At 51.3% G+C, this 27689-nt stretch overlaps 1 protein-coding gene across 2 annotated transcripts in view; it reads left to right on the top strand.

Moving 5' to 3' along the window:
- LOC142585550 (uncharacterized) overlaps nt 1-27689 on the top strand; it is a 399003-nt gene that overhangs the window by 122141 nt on the left and 249173 nt on the right. For both annotated transcript variants that reach the window (XM_075696399.1, XM_075696391.1), the window contains exon 2: nt 8894-8992. In XM_075696399.1, coding sequence (XP_075552514.1) covers nt 8894-8992 — 99 coding nt within the window. The remainder of the gene's footprint in view (nt 1-8893; nt 8993-27689) is intronic.

Raw genomic sequence — 27689 nt, 5'->3', positions numbered from 1 at the left:
GAAAATAGCACCAGCTTTCGTCTCCCGTGATGATCTTCAAAAGACGGTTTGGGTTCTTTCGATGCTATCTTTGAAATCCTGACACAAAATCGTACAAGTGTTCTTTCTTTTTGGTCATCTGTGAGCAGGTGGGGAAAAGCGTCGTGGCAACGCGTGGCGGGCCTAATTACACACTCAAAATCTCCTCACAAGTGCTTCACCTCGTAGGGGCAGCTTCTGAAATCTTTTCGACAATTACCTAGGTATACGACTGGTTGAAGGTCGACCGAAGTGAGAACGGTCTATACTGACGCTTTTTTCTCCTCTTGGAACCGCCCAAATCACTCAAAAACTTGTGCTGCGGCTGAGTGCCACCTCCATAAACGTCGTTGGATACATCGTAAATACTTATGTGGTCGTTGTTTTTCAGGACAAATCAAAATACCAAGGATATTCGCTGTCCGCTACGAGCAGACGTCACGATTTCGCAAGGGTAGCGTGACAGCAGTTGGAGGAACATCCGTCGTCACAAAACCGTAATACATTATACGATCGCGTCGACTTCGCTACTAACTTGTGAAGTGCCAACCTACAACCACCTAGCGGGAGAACACAGCAATACACTTACGAGGAGCTCCATGAAGCCAGTCCGGTTTTTTGTTTGGAACCACCTTCGTAGATATAGGCTCCGCGAAGGTCCTCTTCGATACAGCATATCCTAATTCCTACATGGCCTCTGCCGAATAAACGTGCAGACCTTGGAAGCAATGTAAGCGAGAACACAGAAGATATGTCCTCGCCTCCCGAGGAACGCTTCAACAATAGTTAGCATACAGGATACAGGCGCCTTTCGCATGCAGGAGTCAGTTGACGCTCGTATGCGATATGTCACCAGAGTCTCATAACGTGCTCTTGATAGCACATATTTTTCTCGAGTGATCCCGCTTGCCTCGATACCAAGGCCCTCCTGTGCCTTTACAATACCCCTTTCGAAGCTCTCTGCCCGAATAATCATTATCACTATCGGACTGTTCCAGGTATCAAGATCAAATAAAGAACCCCGGGCCAGCGCTGAAGTATTTTGCAGTTCTATGCATCTTGCGTTGCTACGAACGACGATGACATATTTATACACCGTCGAGTCTTCGACATCAGCTTCATCTGCTACATAGCTGTTCGAGTTCTAACAAGAGGCACTACTGTATTGGCTACCCGCTGTGATGGCTTAGTGGGCGTTGCGCTAAACACGAGGTCGAGAGATCAAATCCTGGCCGCGCGGTCGCATTTCGATTGGGGCGAAATGTAAAAAACTAAGAGGACGCTTAAGCTTCGCCTTTAAGAGTGGAACGCGATAGCATTCAAAGATCCCTGACTGCTTCTCATGCTTCCTGGCAACTGCAGCTTATGTAACTGTAATGTTTACCGGGGAGCGCTGGCGAAGAAAACTATGCACGAAGGCGAGCTTTCTGGTAGAAACGCGGCCGCTTGCCCCGGCTGATTCCGGAGGCAGTGCAAAGTCGCGGCAAAAAACAAAAACAAAACATCATTTTCAGGTTTCTGTTATTGTTTCGCACTATTAACATATAAGTCTGAGAAAATTTAACATAAAAGGCATGCGCTGTCGGTGTTTTGTTTCATTACATTTGTTTCTGGGCTGTCATTCTCAAAATTCCGAGGAATAACTTTGTCGAGAATGCAAGACAAGGTATGAGCAACTTTAGTGACAGAATGGTGCGGCAATATCACTCGCATATACCGCATGTCATATAGCAAGGCGTTTTCGCTCACAGGACAACTCCGCCGACGCCGGATTTTCTGCGATGCGGGGCTCTTAACGCGCCAGTGTGCTGCGCATTAGGTGCACGTTAAAGATCCTCATGTGGTCAGAATTATTCCTGAGTCCTCCCCCCACTACGGCGTGCCTCATAATCAGATCGTTGGTTTCGCGCGTAAAACCCCAAAATCTGATTTTACTATATTCGCTAAGCTAATCCTTAGGACTTGTAGCACTGCCACGGGGCTGGCTGCGCTGCGTAAAGCTTTCCTCTATATCATTTAAGTAGTCAGCCAGCTTCTGGGCCATCCTTACAGACTCACGCGCGCAGCCCCATTTGCTCTGCAGTCACCGCGCGCCAATGACCAGCTCGTCAGTGACACCGAACTGTTTGCAGTTGCTGCACAGCGCTGCACTGCGGTGGCTTCCCTCTAAGTGGGTCATATATATAGTGGGCAATTCACAAGCTGGCCGCGCTGCTACTTCAGCACCCAGCAACTTCCCAGAGCGAATACCGATACCTTATTCTGTGGGAGTGACGTTTCGGCTACAGCGTTTTCTGTTGCGTGGCGCACACAGCGCGCCATCTTAACCGACGCGAAGTATATCACTATACACCTTTTCGCAACTTACGACTAAATGTGCGACTTTAGCATCGTTCACCGTATTCGCAAACGTTGACTATACAAAATACTTCTCGCTTAAAATCAAGCGGGTAGGATCGCGACTGTGCCCTGCGCGCAATTTACTATAGAGGACATAGCTTAATCTAGTATTGCAGCCTCTTATCTTTCCAAAGGACCGCCCTAATGGCCGCACTAAATGGATGTACCTCAGGGTTCACACATTGAGCTACAGCGTACTGGGACCATGAACTATAGTGCGGCCTGTCCCGCGCTACGAAGGGGCTTTTAATTTTTGTGTGCGACACTCGTCTCCACGAGATACTGTATATAATACTATGTGTTGTGTTAGCGTGTTTTATGTGTGCATGTCCTGCGTGTATAATTTCATTTGGCATTGCATTCACTTCGAGTAGCACGATAGGTGTACGCCCAGGCGAAACTCTTCCGTTTTCTTTAAAGAGCCTCTCTCTCTCTCTTCAAACCTGAATTCGTCAAATAGAATGGTCATCAGTAAATGACGGTGGACGCTCAATAGATGTTTGCCATACTGTGTAGGTGTACGCCTGTGCTTATAACTGTTGCCAGTATTTAGTTTGTATAGCCCCTTGCTGACGCGTTTTCCTGTAATGCATTGAGTTTGCATTGCGGAATAGGAGTGTTTTCGCGAAGCTGACGAGTACTTATACAGACGTGGCACGATTGAACGCGCAGTTACAGACAGTACTTGCAGAGTACAAGTTAGCAGTCCTATACTCGCCAGTGTATACGTGTGACGTTCTGGGCGACTTGCAGCAAGTTCTGTGTGGTCAGACCTTAGCTCGTAGTCTTTGAAGGCTGCGATATACGTCACTATCGCGACACATGCTTCGAACGTGCTTGGCTTCGTGGAGAAACACCGGCTGCACGCAGCAAATGTACTTCTGGCCTTCCTCAGAACACCAGGGTCAATTTGCTTTAACCGGCTGTGCTTGCCTGTGCCATTTACCGCTGTGCGCTCCACATTATCTTTTCCCTTATTTAGAGTAGCATGCCAGGCCTGCCTACCAGGCCTTGATAGTGTTTCCGTTACAGCCAGTACCTGTGTTCAAGCGCTTGGGCCGCTGTCTTCAAGAAACGTTGGATGCCCCGGCACATAGCCCCGCTATATATAAGAAGCTTGTTCAGAGTGTCGACTACATAAGCAGTCTTCAGGTCGCCCCTGAAGTGGGCGTTTTTGAAGAACCGATGGATACCTCTGTCGCTCGAGGCGCGCGGTTGGCGGCGTAACTGTGTCTGCGCCGGATTTGCTCCGTTGTCCGTATGCCGGAAGTTACACGTGGTGCGGCCCCTCAATTCACAGTTTGAGAAAACTTTGTCAACCTGGGTGGCTATTCGGGATCTCCCGCGTGCGTTACCCTGGAACGTCAGAAATTGCGCGGGGCTAAAAATGGGGTGGGTTGAGGGGTAGGGGGGGGGGGGTTGCGGTTACCAGTATACGGCACGGGCAAGAGAACAAGCCGGGTCGCACGGTGCAACTGCGCGTCGTCGTTCGAACGAGAGCCGACGGACTCGTGTGGCGGCGCGTCATATGGGAGCGCTGTCGCCGCAGGACTGTCCCGCACGCGGCGGGAGGCCGAGGAGGAAGGAAGGCCGAGAAACAGCGGTCCCGTTAAGACCCTTCGGCGCAAACGGCGGCCGAGAGACAAGAGTTGCTCGCGCGGGCCGTCTTCGCTGAGCGGGGCGGCACGCGCAGTGCACTTTCTTCTTGTTGCACTGAGCCGGCGCCCGCGGTCCCGCCGAGGAAAGCCGCCCAGCGGCGGCGCCGTAGAACTTTCTAGCGGCCGCCGAAAAAAGAGTCGTCTCCGCGGTGGCGAGGAAAACTCATTCCGCGGTCTCCGGGTTTACGAGCAGCCAGCTGGAACGAGCAGCTCTCTCGCTATAGCTGCCGTCTATTCTATTCTATTGAAAAAAAAAGAAGGCGAAAGGCTGTTTGGGATGTCGGTTTGGGTGGGGAAAGGCTGCGTTGTTGGCGATCGGATTTTTGCGTCGACCGGTTTCCGCGCTCACACCGTCCGATCGCGTACGTCCTTATACGCACGACGTTGTCTGGCAGGCTCGTCGCGCCCTCCCGCCCTCCTTTGGTGATGCCGGGCGCGTTCGCGTTGCGCTCTAGCGCAACATTTTCTTCTTTTGTGCGTGTGCGTGGCCGCCTTGTCACACTAACCTGATGACTGATTTGTCTCCGTTTCCAGCTGTGAGGCCGCACTGTTGGATTCCCGGATGCCGCGATGCCAGCATTCAGGCGTGGCGCGAAAAGTGAGCCGCTTCGCGTGCATCGCCTCGGTCGGCCGGAGAAACCGTTATGCGGCTGCCGCGATTGGTCGCGTATAGACCGAAATTTAGGGGTGCACTGCGTCGCTGGACGTATATTGCTCACATCAATTCCAAGCGCTGCATGAAAGGACGCCAGAAGAAAAAAAAAGAAAGAAAGACCGCGTTTGCTTTGGCGCCATATCCCTAAACTTTTGACCACGTACTATACGTGAAGGCGAACACACGTACACAAAGAGAAGGGTATTTTCAAATAACGAACGTCAAAATATTGAAATCCCTTTATTATACAGAAAGTATACCGTGGTTATACTAAAAATTCCAGCTTATCTTCTGCTGTGTAAATAGAGAAGTGCCTTAAGCCAAAATAGAGGGTCCGGAGATGTATGACTGCGGAGAGACGGATAAAACTTTATTTCGTAGTAGGCCTGCTCTCCGGAGCCGCGTTGTCTGATGCCCTTCACAAGGCATGTCATGAGGAGGAGGAAGAGAACGAGTGAGACGTCTCGAAATCGTCCTCTTCTTCTATCTTGTCCAGGCCATGCTTTGCTCCCTCGTCTTCTTACGTGAGTGTCGCCATAGTGGCCAAGGGCTTCGATGTTTGTAAGCACGGTGTTAGCATGGACGCAGTGTTCCTCTTATACTAGGCGATGTGTGCAGTTCTGGGCCCGTGTGTGCATGAAACTCGATCATTTTTTCTTCTTCTTTTGGATATTGTTTTTCTGTGTGGTGCCTCTAATAGGGAAGAAGGAGACGCAGCAATGAACACAATGAACTACCGGCGAACTTTTCTCGCTGCTATTTACTAGCAGCGAGAATTTAGGTGAAACTAACGGGTAATGACTGGCTCTGAGCCGGCAGAAGGTCTACTGTGAGGTAATGAGGGGAGGGGGGGGGGGGTAACAAACTGTAACGTGTTTTGGTACTTCTTAAAACTTATTTTGTAATTAAATAAGATGCTGTTTTTATGGTTTGTCACGCTATGAGTGCTTTGCGTGCTTGACTCAAAGAGTCGGAGTGGTAGTGTTTCTACCCAGGGTTAAAGCTTCTCCTGAGCAGTGTCATAAAGGGTTGACGTCCGGTGTCTGGCTTTCGGCAGTCGCCGTTGTGAACGAGACATAGGGCTCGTCCAAACAGGCAAATAAAAATAATTTAATGTGGTATTGAAACAAAGCAAACTGGTATTCCTAAATGATAACCGTGTTTTTTTTTTAGACATTGAAGAGTGTATGGATGCGGTAATCGCAAGGAACGGGTGTAACCATGCAGAACGTTTCAGAAACGAGTCGTAACAGTAGCTGTGAATTATACCTGGTGTTGTTTTTTATTATTATTTAGACTATGCAGAACTTTTAGAAATTGCCTGTGGCAGAAAACATTAATCTAGTCATTGAGCTGGTTTACTCTAAGAAGCAGACATTACTTGCACGAGAATCGAAATGCATAATAAAAGAAATGATCAAAAGTTCACAAATTAACTTTTCATTTAATTACCTTACGGCTCATATTACAATTTACGAATTGCAGCTAGTGAGTTCGCAAGACGTATCACTTGGAACGAATTTTCAGGATGACATTAGTTTCTAGATATTCATTCCCATAGTATGCGACGAAGTACATGGGCGTCTCATTTATTTTTGTGATTCGGTGCATAAAACGGCGGTTTGTTAAAAATAATATGGAACAATAGTGCATTTTTACCCCAAGTTTCACGGCGTACAGTCAACAGCAGAATTTTACGTGATGCGGTTTCCCCTTGAAATGGGAATCACTGCACTGTTAAGTCATGACACTTCTAATTCAATGAATCACTGTGTAGGCGGCGAAGGCTACTACATGCTGGAACGTATAACTCGAGGCTGTGTGACCACGCTTCGCGAGAATTCGGCTTCTTGGCAGATCCTGCGTCCCGTAAAATTTTGAGGTTGACTGTACATGTCGAACACCGTGCGATACTTGGGAGTCGTTCCGAGTGGATATGCCGCGCAAACGCGCACCGGCTACACTAAATGAATGAATGAATTAAACAGTTAATTAGAGAATGTTTGTGAATGAGTGGATTTTGCATTTCCGTTTCTCGTGCGAGTAATAACGTCCGCCGCTTCGAGTATAATCCAGCTCCATGACCAAAGTAACACTTGTCTTGCCACAGGTGATATTTAAAAATTCTGTATGGTGAAATAATAATGACAAAAAACAGAAACTTCTCGAGGCGTCGGCTTTCACTTCTAGCTGTCCCGACGCGCACGCACGAAACGCACGCGTGCACGCTGGTTCCCACCCTGGTTCACACTCTGGCGGTCACCTTCACTGGAGAACGATTCATTTGCTCGCACGAAAAACAGCAGCCACGGACGCGCACATCTTCACGTATAGTTCGGCAGCGTCGCCACTGCGGTTCAGAATCTGCTGGCGGTCACGTGCACTTGGCGAACAGTTTTGTCGTGGACAGGACACTAAAACGGTCACGCACACAACTCGACGCGGGTCGGTTGTGGTACGGTTCGCTTTGGCTGCCATTTACAGGAACACAAACAAAAATTTGGGTGCACGTAGATAGTATATAGGCCTGCACATCCATTCTTTGAGAAAGGCTGCTTTGAAGGCGTGTGTACGCTTGTCGCGAATGAAAAAAAAAAAGTGATATTTTGGGGGAAAACTTGACGACATATCCCGACTTTTGTGACAGGTAGCCATGAGGAAGAGAGAGTCGTGGGGATGGTTAACGGATAACTGGAAGCCGGGTTGTAGCTCTGACGACGCTGCACCGTACTACAAAGCTCGTCATCATCTGCGCCTGTTGTTTTGTTTGATATCGAAGCGAGCTGTTTAATCTTCGCGTATTTACTGCGCCATAGGCTGCATCGATAATTGTACCGCATCACTCGTAAGCTTCTTTCGGTGTTGTCTAAATGAGCCATCAGGAATAGGCGTTCTTTCTTCGATCGTGACCTGCGAAACTACAGCCTTTTAGATACATCTTGTATCCGGAGATATTTTTAACGGCTGAATCAAGCGGCAAGGCATGCACGTAGGTGTATTACCAACGCAACGAATCTAATTTAGGCACGGTGTCGCGCGCAGCGTCGGATTACATACCCACACTGTATGTAAACGGGGCTTAACTGGACACAAGGAACAACACCGTAAATCAGTTTATACTGGTAAAATATCCTTTCGGAACTATATATATATGTATCACTCGCATTGGGTGAAAGAAGATTGATCATCAACTTTTTCCTTTCCTTTTCTCCGCACCGATACCTCAGCTCCAGTACGTCAATGGAACGTTAGGTATTTCAAAGTATTTCCTCGTAAATGCATGAGACGTTCTGGCACTGAAAAGTTTGCCGACACTTCCTAGTTTGAGTCATTCGTTACTTTAGAATGTAATCTAGTCCTTCGTTGCTGATAAACGATTAAACAGAGCGGAGGAAACGCTGCGAAAATCTGTGACGTCACGACGAAGGGGTACGATTAGTTTATAGGAGGGCGTCGCCTCTCATCTCTCGTTTCTGCGTCTTTCCTGCCTTACCGAACTTCCTCGTACTGTATACGGTAAGAGTGGCTGTTTCGATATTGCAGCGGCGCACTTTACTACCACAGCTTGATGCCTGTCCTCTTTATCGTCCCTGTTATTTATAGCGCCCCATGCGATTGTAACTTGCAGTAGCAACTACTCGCGTTAAAAGCACGGCGTAAAACAGACACGACGACGCCGCTTTCTGGGAGCGTGTACGTCGAGAATGCCTTCAGCCTGGCCACCGGTTAGTCTAACTGTTGACAAGCCACTCTGAAAAGAGAGAGAGGGGGGGGGGGTGATGCCTGATTCGTATTGCTTGTCAGGAGATCCTTTTGCTGAGCGCATAGCAGCGCTTCTTGTCTGCATTTGTCCGAGCTTTTGCACTATGCGAGTGTGGCTTCTCTAGTGTTGACGTTGCTAGAAGGAGCTTCATGTCATTAGGAAGTTTTAAGTTTTGCACATCCAAAGTTAGGCGACCCAAACGGCCGTCCACTCAAAGGAGCGCAAAGGAGTACAAAAAGAACGCAATTAGGGCGTGGAACATTGGATATGCGATAGTGGTTGGGGGCGCTATCTCTAAATCTGCCTATTAAGTGGGGCAGAAAGAATAAAGAAAAAAGGAAAATATGAAACTGTCATTCACGTTTTGTGGCTTGCGTCTGTTTTTTCTCTCTCATGCAGCACTACACCCAGCTAAAGACACGAAACGATGCGATCGTTCGTCCAAAGCTTTGGAAGTCCTACAGCTCCGTCGGAGATCACCCGCTGTGGGACAACAAGGTAGAGTGCCTCGAAACATCTGTCGCAGAAACTGTGGTTGGGAGCTACTGAGGTTAACTCCTGGATTGTATTACTGTTGAGATGGCCTCCGAGATCGAGCAGCATGGCCTCCCTCCAAGATCTCGGATGCCATAGTGAGGAATGCCTAAATTTCAGACGCGCCGCGCACGGAGGAGCGATTATTATTATTTTTGCTTTTTGTGCGACATTCGTTGAAGTAGCCACATGGTCATGGGCCGCATCTTTAAAAGTTCAACATCAACCAAATGCTGGGCCACGGAAAGAGCCGATGAGAGCAAGCAGCGTGTGTGCAAAAAATGGGCTTCTGAAGTACGAGTGGATGCGTCACAAGAAGCTCGCAAACATGCATGTGTTTGATACTGAAAGTTATAAAAAAAAAAGATTCGGTGTCGATTTAGCGGTAAAAGCGAGGGAAATGCGTGAACACACACACACACACACACACACACACACACACACGCACACGCACACACGCACACACGCACACACACACACACACACACACACACACACACACACACACACACACACACGCACACACACACACACACATATATATACTGGGTATTTCAGCGAACACTTTCGAAAATTTTGGCAGATAGCACGATTATAGTTCATGAGCTGGTCTACTCGAAGAGGCGGACATGCACAAAAAATTGAAATGCATAACCGAACAATTAACAAAAATTCACTTATTTAGTTTATTACTAATTACCTTATGACCCATATTGCAATTTACAAATTCTAGCAGTGGAGTTCGCAATGGCGGATACACTTGGAACGAATTCTCAGGATGACGCCACTTTCAAGATATGAATTCCTGAATTTTGCGGAGAAATGCTTTGGCGTTCCTGTTACCTTTGTGCTTCAATGCAGAAAACGATGTTTTCTTAATAAAAGATCTTTACTATTTAAAAGTTTTAATATACCTGCAGAAACACGAATACCTCTAATCAGTTATGTTTATTAGCTGCTATGTGCTTGTTATACATCTGACCAACATGCTGTAATATGTTGGGTGCCGGGGCATAGACGCATCGAAGGTAACGTACTCGCAGATGAAATTGCAACATCCATAGCAACGAAAGATATCAATACTTCGATAGCTGTTCCTGCCATGGATATGAAGTGTTTGGAATCCCACCGATGGCATCGGTTGTTGGGATCGCACCGCTGGTACGAGTTGTTGTGGTCGTACCCGCTGGTACGATTTGTTGGGAACTCGGCGCTGACGCCCGTGGTTGTACCTGGGTCGCAAGCCCCAAGGGTAGCGTTGGCCTGGCGGCCTGGGGTACAACTGGAAGCATCCGAAGGTCCCGGCAAAGCATGAGTCGACTGGTAACAACAAAACAACTTGTTTATTTTAACATCGCAAAGAGTTGGCGGTCAGGTTGACCGAAGTAGAGAGACGGGAGAGCACTTTACTCAACAGAAGAAATCGGAGCCCTCCTTTTTGGCGTCCGGGGGCAGCTGTTTTTATACTCTCGCAGTTGAGGGCAAGAAGGAACCCCTCAATAGACGAGCACGTGATTGTACAATGGGCTAATGGTGACGCACACTGTCGTAGCGCCGCCGGTCGGGCACAAAGACTGGGAGGAGAGGGTGGCCCCCTGCTGTCGCATCGCCGCCGTTCGGGCACAATGGCACATACACACACACACGCACATGAAGACACGTGGCATCGGAACATGCCTGGAAACGCCTGGCGGGGAGCGTTGCGGCGACGCCGAACGGGCCAAAATGTCTGCCGCCCCGCCGCAGTCGCGCCTGGAAACGCCTGGAAACGCCTGGCGGGGAGCGTTGCGGCGACGCCGAACGGGCCAAAATGTCTGCCGCCCCGCCGCAGTCGCGCCTGGAAACGCCTGGAAACGCCTGGCGGGGAGCGTTGCGGCGACGCCGAACGGGCCAAAATGTCTGCCGCCCCGCCGCAGTCGCGCCGGCAAAACCGCGTGTCGCAGGCGAAACGCAACAGACCGCCCCGCCGGGGGAAGGAGATCCCGATGGACAGGGGACTGCATCCGCTGTCCGGAGGGATGTCGCTCGATGATGCTCATAACCGAAGTCGGGCGTCCCTCGACGTTTCTTGAGCGCAGCGCACAGAGAAGGCCTCGTTCTCTCGTTCAGGTTCGCACGGGACACTGCAAAGTGACTTCGGGAGAGTTCACATTTTTGTTCTCGTTCCCGGCAAGCGTTAGAACTACGCTGAAACTCAACCGCTCAGTCAGCAAGCACGGCACAACCCTCACTAAGCCCTGCCAGGCTCTTTCCCCTTTTTATACCACTGCCTAGTTCCTTACAGTAGTCTAGCATCACTCAGAACGCGTCCACAAATTGGAAAATTGCACTAGAAAGCATATCATCACTTTGAAACACTAAACAAAAGCAATATGTTAAAAAAAATCCTGCCTCAGGAAGAAAAACATCAGTAACCAACAATTTTGAGGCTGATTCCTACGTTAGGGGCTTCGACTTAAGCCATCGGCGTTACCGTTGAGACTCCCCTTTTTGTAACGCACCTCAAAGGAATATTGTTGTAAAGCGAGGCTCCAGCGCAGGAGGCGGCCATTTTTGGGAGAGATGGTCTGCAGCCATTGGAGAGGGCAGTGATCCGTCTCAATGATAAACCTCGAGCCGGCTAGATAGCATGACAATTTCTGAACGGCCCACACGAGACATGCACACTCTTTCTCGGTGGCGCTATACGCCTGCTCACGACTGGTCAGCTTACGACTAGCATACAGGACGGGGTGTTCTACTTCTCCCTTTTCCCGTTGGCACAGTACAACGCCCATGCCTCGCTCACTAGCATCGCACTGAACAATGAACCCTTTTGTATAGTCTGGCGATCGTAGCACAGGCTGGTTTGTTAGGGCACTCTTTAGGGCGCTAAAAGCTCTTTCCTTTGTCTCGTCCCAGACGACTGTTTGAGGCTCTGACTTTCTTAGAGCATCCGTCAGGGGAGCCGCGATATCAGAGTACCTGGGGATGTACCTCTGATAGTAGCCGGCGACACCTAAGAACGACCGAATATCGGTCTTTGTGCGCGGTTGCGGAAAGTCTCGCACAGCGGCCACTTTTATTTCAGAGGGGCGGCGACGACCCTGACCAATCACGTGACCGAGGTAGACAACCTCGGCCTGTGCTAACTGGCACTTAGGAGCCTTTACTGTCAAGCCCGCTTCGCGCAGGCGGGTTAGCACTGCCCGCAAGTGTGCCATATGCTCAGACCAGGATGCGAAGAATATCGCTACGTCGTCTAGATACGGTAAAGCGAATTCTTGCTGTCCCCGCAACACTTTATCCATGAGGCTTGAAAAACAGTATGGCGCGTTCTTCAAACCAAAACTCAACACTTTAGGACGGAATGTTCCCATTGGTGAAATGAACGCCGCATACCTACTAGCCTCTTCTGTAAGTGGAACCTGCCAATAACCCCTGACAAGATCTAGGGTGGAAATAAACTGAGCGCTACTAACTTTCTCAAGGCGCTCCTCGATGTTAGGGATCGGATAAATTTGATCCTTAGTGATGGAATTAAGCCTGCGGTAGTCGACGCAAGGACGAGGTTCCTTGCCCGGTACCTCAACTAAAATCAAAGGGGAGGTATAATCACTCTCACCTGCCTCAATAACACCGAGCTGTAGCATTTTCTTTACCTCAGCCCCCATAATATCGCTCTGGCGGGGTGACACCCGATACGCCTTGGATCGTACTGGCTCTGGGGAGGTAAGTTCTATATCATGAGTAAGTACAGAAGTCCTACCAGGCCTCTCAGAGAACAGACCTTGAAACTCTTGTAATAGCCGGTGTAGTTCGGTTTTCTGCTCGGGCGACAGCGGTGCTTTACTGATAAGGTCACTAATGACTTGACCGGTGTCTTCCCTGTTCGTCACTGAGCCTAGTCCCGGAAGCTCGACCGGAAGCTCTTCAGGAACGTTTACCATCATGCACACCACTGCTTCCCGTTGTTTATAGGGTTTGAGCAGATTACAGTGGTAAACTTGCTGTGCTTTCCGCTTTCCTGGCAGACTTACCACGTAGTTAACGTCCGACAGTTTCTGAACAATTCGTGCTGGGCCCTCCCACTGCACGTCTAGTTTGTTGTTTAGCGATATGCGCAATATCATGACCTCATCGCCCACCTCAAAACGACGGGCCCTGGCTGTCCGATCATAATAAACCTTGGCCCTCTGCTGGGCCTTTGCCATTGCTTCACCTGACAACTCCTGTGCCCTTCTTAAGCGTTCGAGGAGCTTAAGTACGTACTCCACCACGACTGGGTCGTCGCCCCTACCTTCCCACGATTCTCGAAGCATGCGAAGCGGAGACCGAAGCGAGCGACCGTACACCAGTTCAGTGGCGAAAACCCCGTAGCTGCATGCGGCGCGGTTCTTAACGCAAACATCACCCCAGGCAGACACAGCTCCCAGTCAGTTTGATGTTCAAAACACAAGGCTCTCAACACGCGCTTCTTGACGGAGTGGAGCTTCTCAACGGAATTCGACTGTGGGTGGTACACTGAGCTGTGTAGCAGCTTTACCCCACACCTTTCGAGAAAAGTTGTCGTCAAAGCGCTAGTAAACACTGTGCCCTGATCTGATCGGATTTCCGCAGGAAAACCAACTCGCGCAAATATGGACAGTAGTGCATTAACTATCTCAACTGAGCTGAGTTCTTTAAGCGGCACTGCTTCAGGGAACTTTGTCGCTGGGCAGATCACAGTCAAAATGTGTCTGTACCCCGTGGCTGTTACCGGCAGAGGTCCCACTGTATCAATAACGAGCCGTCTAAAAGGCTCCGTAATTATAGGTACCAATTTCAACGGCGCCCTCGATTTGTCCCCTGGTTTGCCCACCCGCTGACAGGTGTCACATGACCTCACGAAGTGGTCTGCGTCCCGAAAACACCCTGGCCAATAGTACTCTTGCAAGAGACGGTCCTTAGTTTTCTTAACTCCAAGGTGTCCGGACCACGAACCCCCATGCGACAAGCGCAACAGATCCTGACGATAGCATTGAGGAACGATCAGTTGATCGAACTCCACTCCTCGGCGGTCTAGATACTTCCGGTACAGGACTCCACCTCTTTCCACAAAACGCGCAGTTTTCCTGGCGATACCTTCTTTGACATTGCAGCGCACGTTTTCCAGGCTGCCATCCTTTTTTTGCTCGGCTATCAAAGCCGACCGGCTGACTTTTAGCAACCTATTAAGTCCGTCTGACGTAGGCGCGATGAGCAAATCAGTAGATAGCTCTTCTAACTTTCCCGCATCGGGATTTTCCTCTCCGGTATCTGGTGCCTTTAACGTTACAGACTCAAGTTTATTCAGTTCGGGCGTGCTCTGAATATCAGCTTGCTGCGCCTCTGACCCTTTTTCGTTGTTTGATAACGTCGGCCCCGCAACTACCGCCTTTGCAGCGAGCTCCCGAACCTTCGATCTGGTTAAGGCCTGAACACTAGCTTCACCAAACAAAAGCCCCTTCTCGCGCAGGAGGTGATCGGACCTGTTTGAAAATAGGTACGGGTACTGGGGTGGCAGCATAGATGACACTGCCGCCTCCGTCTCAAGCGCTCCGAAAGGTCCTTCAATAAGCACCTTTGCTACTGGCAGACACACGCTATGAGCTTCCACGGCTTGCTTGATCCATGCGCACTCGCCCGTGAACATATGGGGTTCTACATAAGACGGGTGAACTACATCCATTGTAGCTGCGGAATCGCGAAGCACTCGGCACTCTTTCCCGTTCACGAGGAGGTCTCGCATGTAAGGCTCGAGAAGCTTCATGTTCTCGTCAGTGCTGCCTATTGAAAAAAACACAACTTTTGGTGTTGTTTCCGGACACTGCGCCGAAAAGTGACCCGGCTTCTGGCACGTATAACAAACGCGCGCTCGCCTCATCTCGAACCGCTTCCTGCGTTTGGCTGCCGCCGTCTCTTTACGTTTGGTCGGACTGCTTTCACTCGCATCCTCCCTACGCGTGTCCCCCTTTAATCTCATGGGCGTGAACTTCGGCCTCTCAAACTTCGAGGCAAATTCACCCTTTTGACCGTCCTTAGCTCCGCGAGCCCGACGTGTCACAAACTCCTCGGCTAGCTCAGCGGCTTTAGCCACCGTACAAACGTCTGGCCTATCCAAGACCCAGTATCGCACGTTCTCCGGTAACCGACTATAAAACTGTTCTAGCCCGAAGCACTGCAGAACTTTATCGTGGTCACCAAACGCTTTCTCTTCTTTGAGCCACTCCTGCATGTTTGACATAAGCCTATACGCAAACTCTGTATATGACTCACTTCTGCCTTTCTCATTTTCCCGAAACTTCCGACGGAACGCCTCCGCAGACAGCCGGTACTTTTTTAGCAGACTCGATTTTACTTTGTCGAAATCCTCTGCCTCCTCTCTATCCAAGCGAGCGACTACGTCGGCCGCCTCGCCGGGTAACAAAGTGAGCAAGCGCTGTGGCCACGTTTCCCGAGAGAACCCCTGCTTCTCGCACGTTCGCTCAAAGTTAACCAGGAACAAACCAATGTCCTCTCCAAGCTTAAACGGCCGCATCAGGTCAGTCATTTTGAACAATACGCGTTCTCCTGCACCGTGTGCCTGACTTCCATTACGAGCGCGTTCCATCTCTACCTCAAGACGCTTCATTTCCAAAGCGTGTTGACGGTCACGCTCTTGTTGCTCTCGCTCTTTCTGTTCTTTACGTTCACGCTCTTCTTTTTCTTTCTGTTCTTTACGTTCACGCTCTTCTTTTTCTTTTTGCTCTTTAAGTTCGCGCTCCTGTCTTTTTGCAGTCTCCCTCTCCTCAATGGTCTCAAGGCATTCCGACAGCTCGTCATCCTCAGCCTCTAACTCAAGAATAGCCTTTAGCAGTTCAGGTTTTCTTAGTTTGTCTGAGACATCCAGACCCAACTCTCTTGCAAGCTCCAACAATTTCGGTTTGCGCAACGACTTCAAATCCATGGCTGCTCTGAATGCTGCTTTCTCTACTGCTTACTATTGTCTTGCCGCAAACTAACCCGGCAGCAACGACAACCACAATTACCAGCTCTGTTTCTGACACTAACAAAAGCCTGGCAAAGCTCAGAAGAAGAAAGTCCCGCACTCACCAAACCTCGCAGCCAAGAGTTCCGCGCAGTCGTTCCGCTGCAGGCAACCAGTCATCACACAGGGCTCGTTGCACTGCTCCCGGATCGTCGATGAGCTGCTCAGCATACAGTCAACTGCATCTCTTCGCTGCTGGCCTCCGTTGTCGCGATCTCACCGCTGGCAGACAGTTATTTGGAGTCGGAGGCGATCTCACCGCTGCCAACCAGATGTTTGGAATCCCACCGATGGCATCGGTTGTTGGGATCGCACCGCTGGTACGAGTTGTTGTGGTCGTACCCGCTGGTACGATTTGTTGGGAACTCGGCGCTGACGCCCGTGGTTGTACCTGGGTCGCAAGCCCCAAGGGTAGCGTTGGCCTGGCGGCCTGGGGTACAACTGGAAGCATCCGAAGGTCCCGGCAAAGCATGAGTCGACTGGTAACAACAATACAACTTGTTTATTTTAACATCGCAAAGAGTTGGCGGTCAGGTTGACCGAAGTAGAGAGACGGGAGAGCACTTTACTCAACAGAAGAAATCGGAGCCCTCCTTTTTGGCGTCCGGGGGCAGCTGTTTTTATACTCTCGCAGTTGAGGGCAAGAAGGAACCCCTCAATAGACGAGCACGTGATTGTACAATGGGCTAATGGTGACGCACACTGTCGTAGCGCCGCCGGTCGGGCACAAAGACTGGGAGGAGAGGGTGGCCCCCTGCTGTCGCATCGCCGCCGTTCGGGCACAATGGCACATACACACACACACGCACATGAAGACACGTGGCATCGGAACATGCCTGGAAACGCCTGGCGGGGAGCGTTGCGGCGACGCCGAACGGGCCAAAATGTCTGCCGCCCCGCCGCAGTCGCGCCTGGAAACGCCTGGAAACGCCTGGCGGGGAGCGTTGCGGCGACGCCGAACGGGCCAAAATGTCTGCCGCCCCGCCGCAGTCGCGCCTGGAAACGCCTGGAAACGCCTGGCGGGGAGCGTTGCGGCGACGCCGAACGGGCCAAAATGTCTGCCGCCCCGCCGCAGTCGCGCCGGCAAAACCGCGTGTCGCAGGCGAAACGCAACAGAAGTCATTTTTGTGCAAAAAAAAAAAAATAGGAACTATTGGCAACAAATCCCGGAACACTGGAACGTCAAATAAGCTTCATTTAATTAAGCCGCGTTAGGAAACTACGACAAATTGAGGTCATGTTCTGTCAAATTAGAGTAGGCCACACATGTATGTCACACCCTCTTACCTGCTGACCGGTGATGAACCTGTGGCAAATGTGGCGATACGCTGATCGTCCTCCACGTCTTGTTGGAGTGTCGGGGAGCAAACAACGAAAGAAAAAAAAAGAAAAGCACTTTCCTTTAGCCTACCGACAGCAAATTCCATGGGCACTACATGTGCCAATTCTTGAAAGAACCGTTTTTTGACAGTAAAGCCGTTTGAACTTTTTACACAATGTTGATACTTTGCAAGTCGTAAAGCCAAGATATTCGTAGCAAATCGTCTCACGGGAGGCTGCTGCTACGATATTGCGCTTTTGCAGAGCTCCTGGCTCCAGACCCTTCCGTTCAACGGTCCTGCTGAGGCATCAGTGCTACTGGCACGCATACCTTTCGATATATCATCTCCTCGTTACATATATTTTATGTCCAAGATTGCTTCGATAGCATATGCGTCAGTTATAACCAATTTAGCCAAACCGAAGTTTTCGTTGCAGTTGTCCTTTAAGCACAACCTTTTCTTGTCTGTTGAACACACCGGTGTTCTCTACGTTTCAGCCTGACAGATATGTACTACGTGTAATAATAGTTTTGATGCAGAATTAGATATACAGGCTGCGGAAATAATTATAGTTATTCTGGTGCTGAAAAATAAGAAACGAAAATTGCGGCGTGATCCAGCCGAGCGTCAAGTCGCAGTGATGATTAATCAAGTGTCACATATACCCAAACATGGTGGCAAAACGCATAACTTGATCGCATCAGCGTGCCGTTTATATGGCACGACTGTTAAGGCCGCCCCACATTCAGCGTTTCTACCGGCGTTTTTTGGCGTTGCGTCTCCAGGCGTGGTCGCATGAACGGCGCCAGAGAGGGCGTCCAGCCACACGAGCGGCACGCGGACCAGCGCCAGCGCAGCGTCGCACAATGTGACCAGATTTATTTTACCAGATACCTCCTAAGCTAATTGTGTAATATCAATGAAAAGAGCTGTCATAAGTATTATTCAATGCAATACTTATGCCTTTTGCATAGTTTTACGCTAAATAAAATATTCAGGGCTGTGTAGAAAAATTACACAAGGCTAAGCTTCAGAAAACTGGCAGCAATATCGGCGTGAACATCACGAGCGGTCGGCGCGTCGGCGTGCGAAGCTGAGCATCGAGGGTTCTTTATTCTATGATAGAGGGGGAAGTAGGTGCTTTTTATTGCTAGACGCCATACGCCACATCATGGAAAGAAGGCAGCAGCTTTTGCTGCTAAAAAAGAAGCTCCTGCTTCTCATTTGGTACACCCGGCAGGACGATGGCGGCGACTTCAATCCACAAAACGTTTTTTTTAACACGATTCTTGTGTTCCTTGTGTTTGGTCTGCCACAATATCGGCCTTGCTTCTACAATGGCTATAAGAAGCTCGTTATCGATGTTCGCCGGTAGCATGATTGAAGCAACCAAACAAACAGCAATGGCGGCGCGAACTGCGAATCAGCGGAAGTTTCTTGCAAGAGTTGCCAGCAGCGCGGCCACGCCCTGCCACGCGCTGATTGGTCGGCGCTGTCGAGCCGCTTCCGACGGCGGCGGCGAGATCTGGTGTCCCTTGAGCACGACGTTTTGGCTTGGCGCCAGCCTCAGCGTCGACGCCGAGCGGCGCCGGGTGACAAAACGCCAGAAAACGCCGGGAAAACGCTGAATGTGGGGCGGCCTTTACGCTCAACTGTCACTGCAGTTCTACCTCTGAAAAATTTTGTGCTATACTGTTCTGCAGCCGGCCATTAATAAGATGAAGCGTTTATACGTACGCCAACCGACTCATTCGTATATCTTCGCGACTTTTGTCCTTGAACTTCTAGTGTCGTCTGGGCAAATAACCGACGCATTTCGTTGTGCTTGTTAATTGCTCATCTTACATAAAGTCGCATATACGGCGGAAGAATGTCGATGAAAAATGAAAGAAAAACAAAAGCACTCAATGCACCGACGTGTTTACTCCGTTGCATCGTTTGTCTGCCCTCTGCGAAAGCGAAGAGCAAAACGGATTGAATTTTCACAACCGTGACTATTTTTATTCATCTTAAGAAAAAGGAGGAGGAGTTTATAACCTAAACGGGAACACTATACGAAAAAAAGTACGTCACTGAGCTTCGCAGTCCTATACCTCGAAATCCTGCGTGGCACTATACGTCATTTAATTTCACCTATACAGAATCGAAGGTGCGTCAGTCCGCCAGTTGCGTTACCTGCCAGGCGATTTGATATCCTGCCAGGTGATTTCCGGCTGGACACAACGCAGTTGTGCCCATCGCTAGCTGCCGATACTCAGTCGCTTGCTGCGTGCCTTGCACAGGTGCACCGACTGCTGCCGTCGGCCGCCGTGTGTGCATGTTTGTGCCCGGCCTTTTATCGAGTATAGCGGCTCAGCAAGTCCGGTCAACTTCATTGTGCGCTGCTGTTTTTCGACGCCCTTCCTGCCCATGGCTGACGGCTTGCTCTACATGAGCCTGGCAGCCGCCGACTTTTCCGCCGTACAGTCCGCACGCATTTGCTGCCACGGTATAGGCTCGCTTCACCGTTCAGTTGTGCTGAGGAGCAGCTATAACGGCTGTGTGAAGGTAACTGGGCGGCGTCGCATACTTGCGGAGTGCATCGTCTTTCTTTGGCGGTTTTCATAGTCCAGAAAACGCAATCAGGTGTGCCCATCCCGTATGTGGCTGTGCAAGCTACCTTTTAAAAGCCTTCCGTGAGCTGTGCGCCGTTAAAATTTAAGCACTGCATAGAAATTTAGTCTCTGTGTGGAAGCATACATGGATGGAGGAGTATGGCATACAACCGAAGGTGGCTACTTTCCCAGCGTCGCGACAACGCTCCTGCATGAAATTGTCGCGGTATCCCAGAAAAGGCTGTTGACTAAAGCGTCGGTTCCTGGTGCGACGCTCATCCCGTCCGCATGCTTGCTTCTTGCGGCAAGGCAACAAGAGCGCAACGACCCGCGCGGGTCGCACTCTTCCCGGTCGTTGGCCGAAGGCGACGGGCTCACTATTTGGCATACGTCACGAAGGCAAGAACTGGTCACTCATTCGCGGGGAATGGGATTGGTCGAGTGGCGCCCAGCTACGTATTGTCGCGAAGACAATGTAACGCGGCCTTCTTTGCTGTCTTTCGGGGAATTTTGTGGGGTCCTTGACGCGGGGCAAACCTTTGTATACAAATGACCTCGACGACGCCGCGGACAGTGCTGCCGCGCGGCCGCCGCCCCCGCCGCACCTGACGTCACACCTGCACATGTCGCGTCGTCTTCTCACGCTCGGCTGTCAAAGGCCAATTAGGTATGGTCAGAGCGCTTTTGTGTAAGGAGTGTTGACGCGACCATTTCTTGACCCCTTGAACTCTGCCGCTTATTGGATGATGTCGGCTTGCCTGATTGGTCGGAGTAACGAAGTAGCCCATTGGTGGAGAAAAGTGTCTCTTGGATGCTGGGGAAACTTACTTAAGGAAGTTTGGGGTAATTTAGAGAGTGAGCAAGTAGACCGCAGCAGACACGGCGCATCTTCACCAGGGGAGAGTAGACAGCAGCAGACGGCGCATCTTCACGAGGTGCCGTGGATAGGTGCTGTGGTGGCGTGATTTGTGCGTTCGAGCTTCGGTGCTACGGATCCCCTCCACGTGGGGCCCCTCTCGGATGGTTGGATAGGATTACGGTGCGGATTCTTCTAGACTCCAACCCGCTGTCTTCGATTCGGTGAGGTGTTCCGGTGGCGCTTTTTGTCCTTGGTTTTTTTTTCCAGTGTTTAGCTGAGAGTTTCTAGCTTCCTACCTTGTGTAGTGTTAGCTTAAACTTCGGCTAGGCGTGGGCGCCACGTGGTTTTTACCGCGATGGTGGCCCCTTCGCGGCTTCGGCCGCTTACGTTTTTCGGGCGAGTTCCGAAAGGCGCGTCCAATGTAGATGTTTGCAAGGCGCTCGTAAAGCGCTTTTCCTTGAACGACCTTAAGGCAGTGCAGGACTTTGGTGCAGGACGGTTTGAGATAACGTTTAAGAATAAGGCCGCGGTTGATCGCTTCTCAGCTGATCCCGCTTTGAAGGTTCGGGATGTGGAAGTTCGTTTTGAGTATAGAGGTGTGCGTGTGAAGTTGGTTAGGGTGTTTGGCTACCCCGCGGATCTTCCGGACCAGGCTCTCGTCTCCGAGCTAGAGGTCTTCGGAAAGGTTCACGGGATCTCCGAAGAATGCGTGCCCGGTTTCCCTGCCGTTGGCACCGGAAACCGGCGCATTCGGATAGAGATGGCGCGGCCCGTTCCTAACCTTCTTCGTGTAGGTGAGCGTGTCGTTCAGTGTGAGTACGAGGGTGTAGTTAGATTGTGCCGTAGGTGTAACATGGCAGGACACCACGCCGCCGCGTGCGACGCGCCTCAGTGCGCGCGCTGCGGGCAGTTTGGCCACGCGTCCTGCGACGCGGCGTGCGTACGTTGCGGCGGCGACCATGCGGTTTCGGCGTGTAGTGTCCGCACCTACTCGTCAGTGACCGCGAGGCCAGAACAGCAGAAACCTGCCGTCGTGGAAGCAGTTACTTCGCCGGTAGCTGATACGGTTGCTGCCTTAGAGGAAGGAGAGAGCCAGGGCTCCTTGAGCGTGGTCGATGCCGCCGAGCGCGGCAGCGATTCCGTGGACGCTACCGAGGTCGTTCCCCCTTCCGTCACGGCAACGTGCGAGGGGGCAGCGAGCGAGGAGGCTGAAGCGGCGGTCGCTGTCGCCTCCGTGGCGGGTACGCCTCTCGCTACGCCGGTCGCTATCTCTGGCGCGTCCGAACCGCTGACTGGCGCGACTGACACTGCTCGTCGGTCGAACCATAAGCGTAAGAGCCGGCGCGCACACCGCGCTGGCTCCGCTGCCAGGGCGGCGGCCGCGGGGCATGAGTCGAGCTCGGACGAAGGTGGCTCCCAGGGCTCGGAGACTGGCCCTCCAGAATTTAAGCGCAGTGCTGTTGAAACGTCCGATTCTGATACTGAGGTCCCATCGGACGCGGAGGGTTCTCCTCCTTGTCCCAATTGCGGATGGGGACATTGCGAATGCTCGTTGCTCTCAGACAGAACCTATGAGTCTACTGATGAGGGGTCCCCATCTTTGGAGACCCTCTCATAAGTAGTCTTTGCTTATTTGTCACTAGCGGCTAGTATTACCTAATACTAGCCTGCTCTTTATTTATTTTCCTAGCTCTTTTTGTCTTCCTTTGTTTCTACTAGCTCTTAGCTAATCTCTTTCTCCCTTAAAATGGCTTCTTCTCTCACCATAGCTACCTTTAACTGTCGTGGTTTGTCGCGTGCTTCTAAGCAGTTAGAGGTTATTAATTTGGCTAAATCCAAAAAGGTAGATATTCTTGTGCTTCAGGAAACTTTTATTCATAGGCTAGGCCAGATCAGCCACTTCGACCGGATTTTTCGCACTCGGTCTTTCTGGAGTTATGGCGCGACGGGCAGTCGAGGTACGGCCATCGTTTTGATGCCGAATTTCGACTGCCTTGTTATTCGCCATGCCAGGGATTCCGAGGGCCGCGTCTTGTCGGTGGACCTTGATTGTGGCATTCGAATTGTTAATGTTTATGCTCCAACCCGGTCTAAAGATCAGAGAGAGTTTTTCGCTACATTAGAACCCTACTTGGTAGGTCCCTCTCGGCTAATCCTTGTAGGCGACTTCAACTGTGTGTTCGAACAGGTTGATCGCATCCCGCATAGAGGGACTCCAAACCAGAAAGATAGGCGTGCAAATGCTGTACTACGAGAGCTCGTCGACGGGCTGGGACTTGTCGATGCTTGGCGTGTGCTTCGCCCTGGTCAGTCAGGAATGACTTGGACAGGAAGAGGCATGCAGAGCCGCATCGATCGTTTTTACATCTCGTCGTCACTGGCTCCTAGTATGCATTCTTCTTGGTTAACTCCTTCTGCTCTTAGCGACCACAGCTTCCTAATTCTGCGGTTCGCCGATTCTAGCATAGTCCCGCAAGGGAAGAGACCGTGGCGTCTGAATCCACGTCTTCTAAAAGACAGGCAGGCAACCGCAGAGGTATCATCCATTCTTTTTCGATCGCTGCACAATAGAGCGAATCTAAGTGGTACAGAATGGGATGACGTGAAGGTCAGAGTGCGTGAGTGCTTCAGGTCTTGGGGCAAGCGTCGAGCGCGCGAGGAGCGTGAGGAGATTAAAATCGTCTCCGACGCGATCCTCCTGCTCTCGAGGCCACTGTCCGGCGGTCCTGGAGTTGCTTCGGCGCTGGCCTCACTCCGAAAGGAACTTCGGATTCTCCTGCAGCGACGCTGGGATGGCTTGAGGGCCACAACCCGAGCAGAGCTGTGGGAAATGGAAGCGTGGTGCAGCAGAAACGTCCTACGTAAACATCTCTCAAGGAAGAGCACAACTCTCTCTTCCCTAATAGATCCAAGCGATGGTAGCATAGTCGATTCACCAGATGGAGTTCTTGCACTGGCGAGGCAGTTTTACATGACCTTGTATGCCGAACCAGCTGCCACTCCAACTGCGTTTCCTTTTGCTTCGCCAGCTGAGCCGCCGCAAGTGTGCGACTCAGCCATAGATGAGGACGAGCTTTTTTCGGCATTGAAGTCTATGAAGCGTAATCGCAGTCCGGGATCCGATGGTCTGACAGTCGAATTTTATGTTAAATTTTGGACACTGTTAGGGAAGCCATTCACATCACTGGTGAACCGGCTACTCAGTGAAGGGACTTTGTCAGCGTCTCAACGAGAGGGGTTAATCACTCTCCTTTGTAAGGACGAGTCGAGGAGCTCCGATCTGAGAGCATGGCGTCCAATCACACTTCTGAACTGCGATTATAAGCTCATAGCAAAGTGCCTGTGTATGCGACTCACGCCAGTGCTCAGCACTGTTTTGGGTCCATACCAGGCATGTTGTGTCCAGGGGCGCTCTACTCAGCTTCACGGTATAGCACTAAGGGACCTTCTCCTGTGGGCAAATACCAGGAAACTTCCAGGTATTCTTTGCTCCTTCGATCAGGAGAAGGCTTTCGATATCATTAGCCATAGGTACCTTTTCCGTGTTTTGGAAGAGGCTGGTTTTAGTGTGGGTTTTAGACAGATGATCCAAGCTTTGTATTCTCGACCGACTTCTGCTGTTCTCATACGAGACCGCCTCTCGGAGGCGTTCATTGTGGGACGTGGTGTGCGACAGGGGGACCCGCTCTCACCTGCCCTCTACGTACTCGCTTTTGAACCGCTTCTGCAGAGGTTGTCTTGTGACAGCAGAATTGGCAGGTTCCTACTTCCACCAGGTTCCCCCCCGGTTGCACTCTTTGCCTATGCAGACGACTTGTCCATTGTCGTCCCGGACGAAGCATCAGCTTGCGGCGTCCTGGAGGTCATGGACAGTTACTGCGGGGCGAGCGGTGCAAGGTTGAATAGGTCGAAAAGTGCAGCAATGTACTTGAACTCCACTCCTTCCAGTCCGCAGCCCGTTCATGGTCTCCCCGTGAAAACGCGGCTGCGGATTCTAGGCTTCCAGTTCGAACCAGATGGTCTCTCTCCCGAAAACTGGCAACAGGCTAAGGAGAAGCTTGAAGCCAGGGTTCAGGAATTCAGCGCGTTGTCATGCCCTTTGACTGCTCGAGCGACAATCCTTCGCTCACTTCTGTTTTCCTTTCTGACGTATGTGGCGTGTGTGTCTCCTATTCCAACCCGAACCAAGCTTATCTTGGAGAGGGTCTTGTTTCGCTTCCTCTGGAAGGGTACAACTGGTTGTGTAGCTAGGCGGGTGCTCAAGTTGCCCAGGGACAAGGGAGGACTCGGAATTCCCGACCTGGGCATCGTGGCTACTGCACTACACGTCAGGTGGACCCAGGTCGCTCTTAACTCGGATATGCTCCTAACTCGAAGCTTAACTTCCTTCTTTCTTAGCACCCGACTCCGCTTGTTCTCGCAGAGCACATTTTCCCACTGTGTTCCTCGTTCAGGTACCCCGTCCACCATTTATGCGGCTGCTGCCAACTCTTTGGTAAGCCTCCGCAAGGTTCACCCAGGCATCGACGTAGTTTCAGCTCCACTCCAAGAGTTAGTGGATATCCTCACCCCAGGACTCCCCCCACATTGCCAAAGGTACGACCTGTCGATTCACAGGCCAAACTGGAAGCTCATTACGGCCGGTTTCCTCGACGCCAGGCGAGCCACCTTTATGTACCGCCTGGCGCGAGGGTGCCTGCCGTTGAGCTACAGGCCCTTCACAGCCATCCCGGCTCGTGGAGTGTGTCCTTTCTGTGGCGCTCGTGAGGACTCAGTTCATATCTTTACGCAGTGTTTGCTTCCTGCAGCTCTTCTCCAAAGAGTTGCTAGTCTATTTAGGCTCCCAGGCGTTCCTTATGAGACAGTCCGATTTTTGCACCCTTTGCCCAATCAGGCGATCAACCAGTTCGTGCTTCTCCTCGCCGAGTGCTCATACCAAGTTTGGCTGGCACGCTGCGATGCAATTTTCGGGGGTCGGGCACCGGGCCTTCACGAAGTGCTTGCGAAAGCACGGAAGGAGGTCTGGTTCCACCTCACCCGGGAGCGGCACCGCTTGGGCGAGAAGAAGTTTCTCGAAGTGTGGGCTCGTCCTGCCGTGATTTTTGACGAGTCAGGTGGAAAGCTATCCATTAAGTTATGATGCATGCTCCAAAGGTCGCACGACTCGGCCGTGTGCGCCAGTCGATCTACGGGGTTTTGTTTGGCTCAGTGGAACCCAGAGCTGGAACCGGTGGTGGTGCACCCTCAAGTGGTCGCGCTGCTCCGCGGACGGCTTTGGTGGTCTCCATGGTTGTATGCCTTGACCTCTTTTGCGTCAGGGCAGTCCGAGGGTCAGTCAGGCTTGTGCCCTGCAAGACCGACATGGCTGTTTGTGTGTTTGTGAGTGCAGTCCCTCAGTTGGACTGCACCGCAACAGCCCCCTTGTCCGGGAAGGACCGTTGTCCCGAACCAAGTCCCCCCACCCAGTCAGCCCGGGTTGTGGGGGAGTACCGGGGTCAATGTATCGAATGATGCTGGGTTGATGAGTACATGAAAGCTCTGGGACGCGGCGCCTCTGGTTGCCAAGTCCTCTTCCCATCTGACAACGGTACCAGGGGAGACCAGGCCGGTCAGGCAGGCCGACGACGACGGGTATGACACCGTTCTGTTTGTAAATATTTTTGTACAGTTTAAACTTACGGCAAATGCCAAGGGAATAAACCTAGTTATTTAAATGTTACTCTCGTCGTCGTACCTGCGGATTTGGACTTGCCCCTGCCAGAGCTCATCCCCATTCATCTTCCGTCTCCCTGGTGAGTTGATGCGTCAGATATCTCACGGCTGCGTCACTTCGCTACAAAGTGGTGGAGTGTGCTGGGTACCGACGTCCACGCTCTAATATCATCGGTCGTGGCAACAAACCCGAAGAACCTAGCTCTAACAGCTCGACCATGACCGAACCCCCTACTGTTCTCGCTACCATGTCGACCCCTCAAGCTAAACCTTTCGTCGGACCGCCAGTCTTTAGAGGCACACCGGAAGAGTCAATAACCGAGTGGCTGCTTTGCTACGAACACGTAGCCTCCCTCAACAACTGGGATGAAGGGACGAAAGTAACATTTTTATATTTGGCATTAGAGGGCAATGCAAAAAAGTGGCACACCACGCAAATTTTAACGGGTGCCCCTAATACATGGAAAGAGTGGACGACGCTCTTAAAAACGTCTTTCACAAGTCGTCACTCAGTTGAGATCGCATATTTGCGGCTCCAAAACCGAACGCAGCTGCCATCAGAATCTCACGAAGATTATTATTATGACGTTGTGCAGCTGTGCGCCAGAGCCAATCCATCTATGACAGAAGAGGAGCGGATGCGGCACCTCATGCGCGGATTGCGTCCGGACGTGCTGGAAAAAATTCTCATTGCAAACCCGGACAGCTGCTCTGCTTTCCTCGAAATTTTACGCCGAATTGATTGGGCAGCTTTTTTGATAGAAGTGACCGGCACCCATTTCTCTGCCGGCCGGCAGTCATGCTACCCATTCGCCTCGGCACCTGCCGCCGGAGTGACACCCGCTGGAGCAACAGTGCAGCCGCCTCCAACATGTCTCGCCACCTGCGCTGCGGCAGAGCGTCACTGCCCGCGAGAGGCCACCGACCGCGACAGGGACTTGAGGACGATCGCGGACTCTATAGCCTCATTATTTGACCGCCTGAAAGGTATCGAACAAGATGTGCGTCGTCCTCCAGTGCCTTGGCCAGCGGGAAATACCCGTGACGACGACGAGCGACCACGCTGCCAGCTATGCGACCGCATCGGCCACTTTGCGCCCCAGTGCCGGCAATGGCTCCAGGAAAACGGACCCCAGGGGAAGGAGCA

Source organism: Dermacentor variabilis, chromosome 1, assembly GCF_050947875.1.
Source record: "Dermacentor variabilis isolate Ectoservices chromosome 1, ASM5094787v1, whole genome shotgun sequence".
In the NCBI taxonomy this organism is placed as follows: domain Eukaryota; kingdom Metazoa; phylum Arthropoda; class Arachnida; order Ixodida; family Ixodidae; genus Dermacentor; species Dermacentor variabilis.
This window is presented reverse-complemented; position numbering and strand designations above follow the sequence as displayed.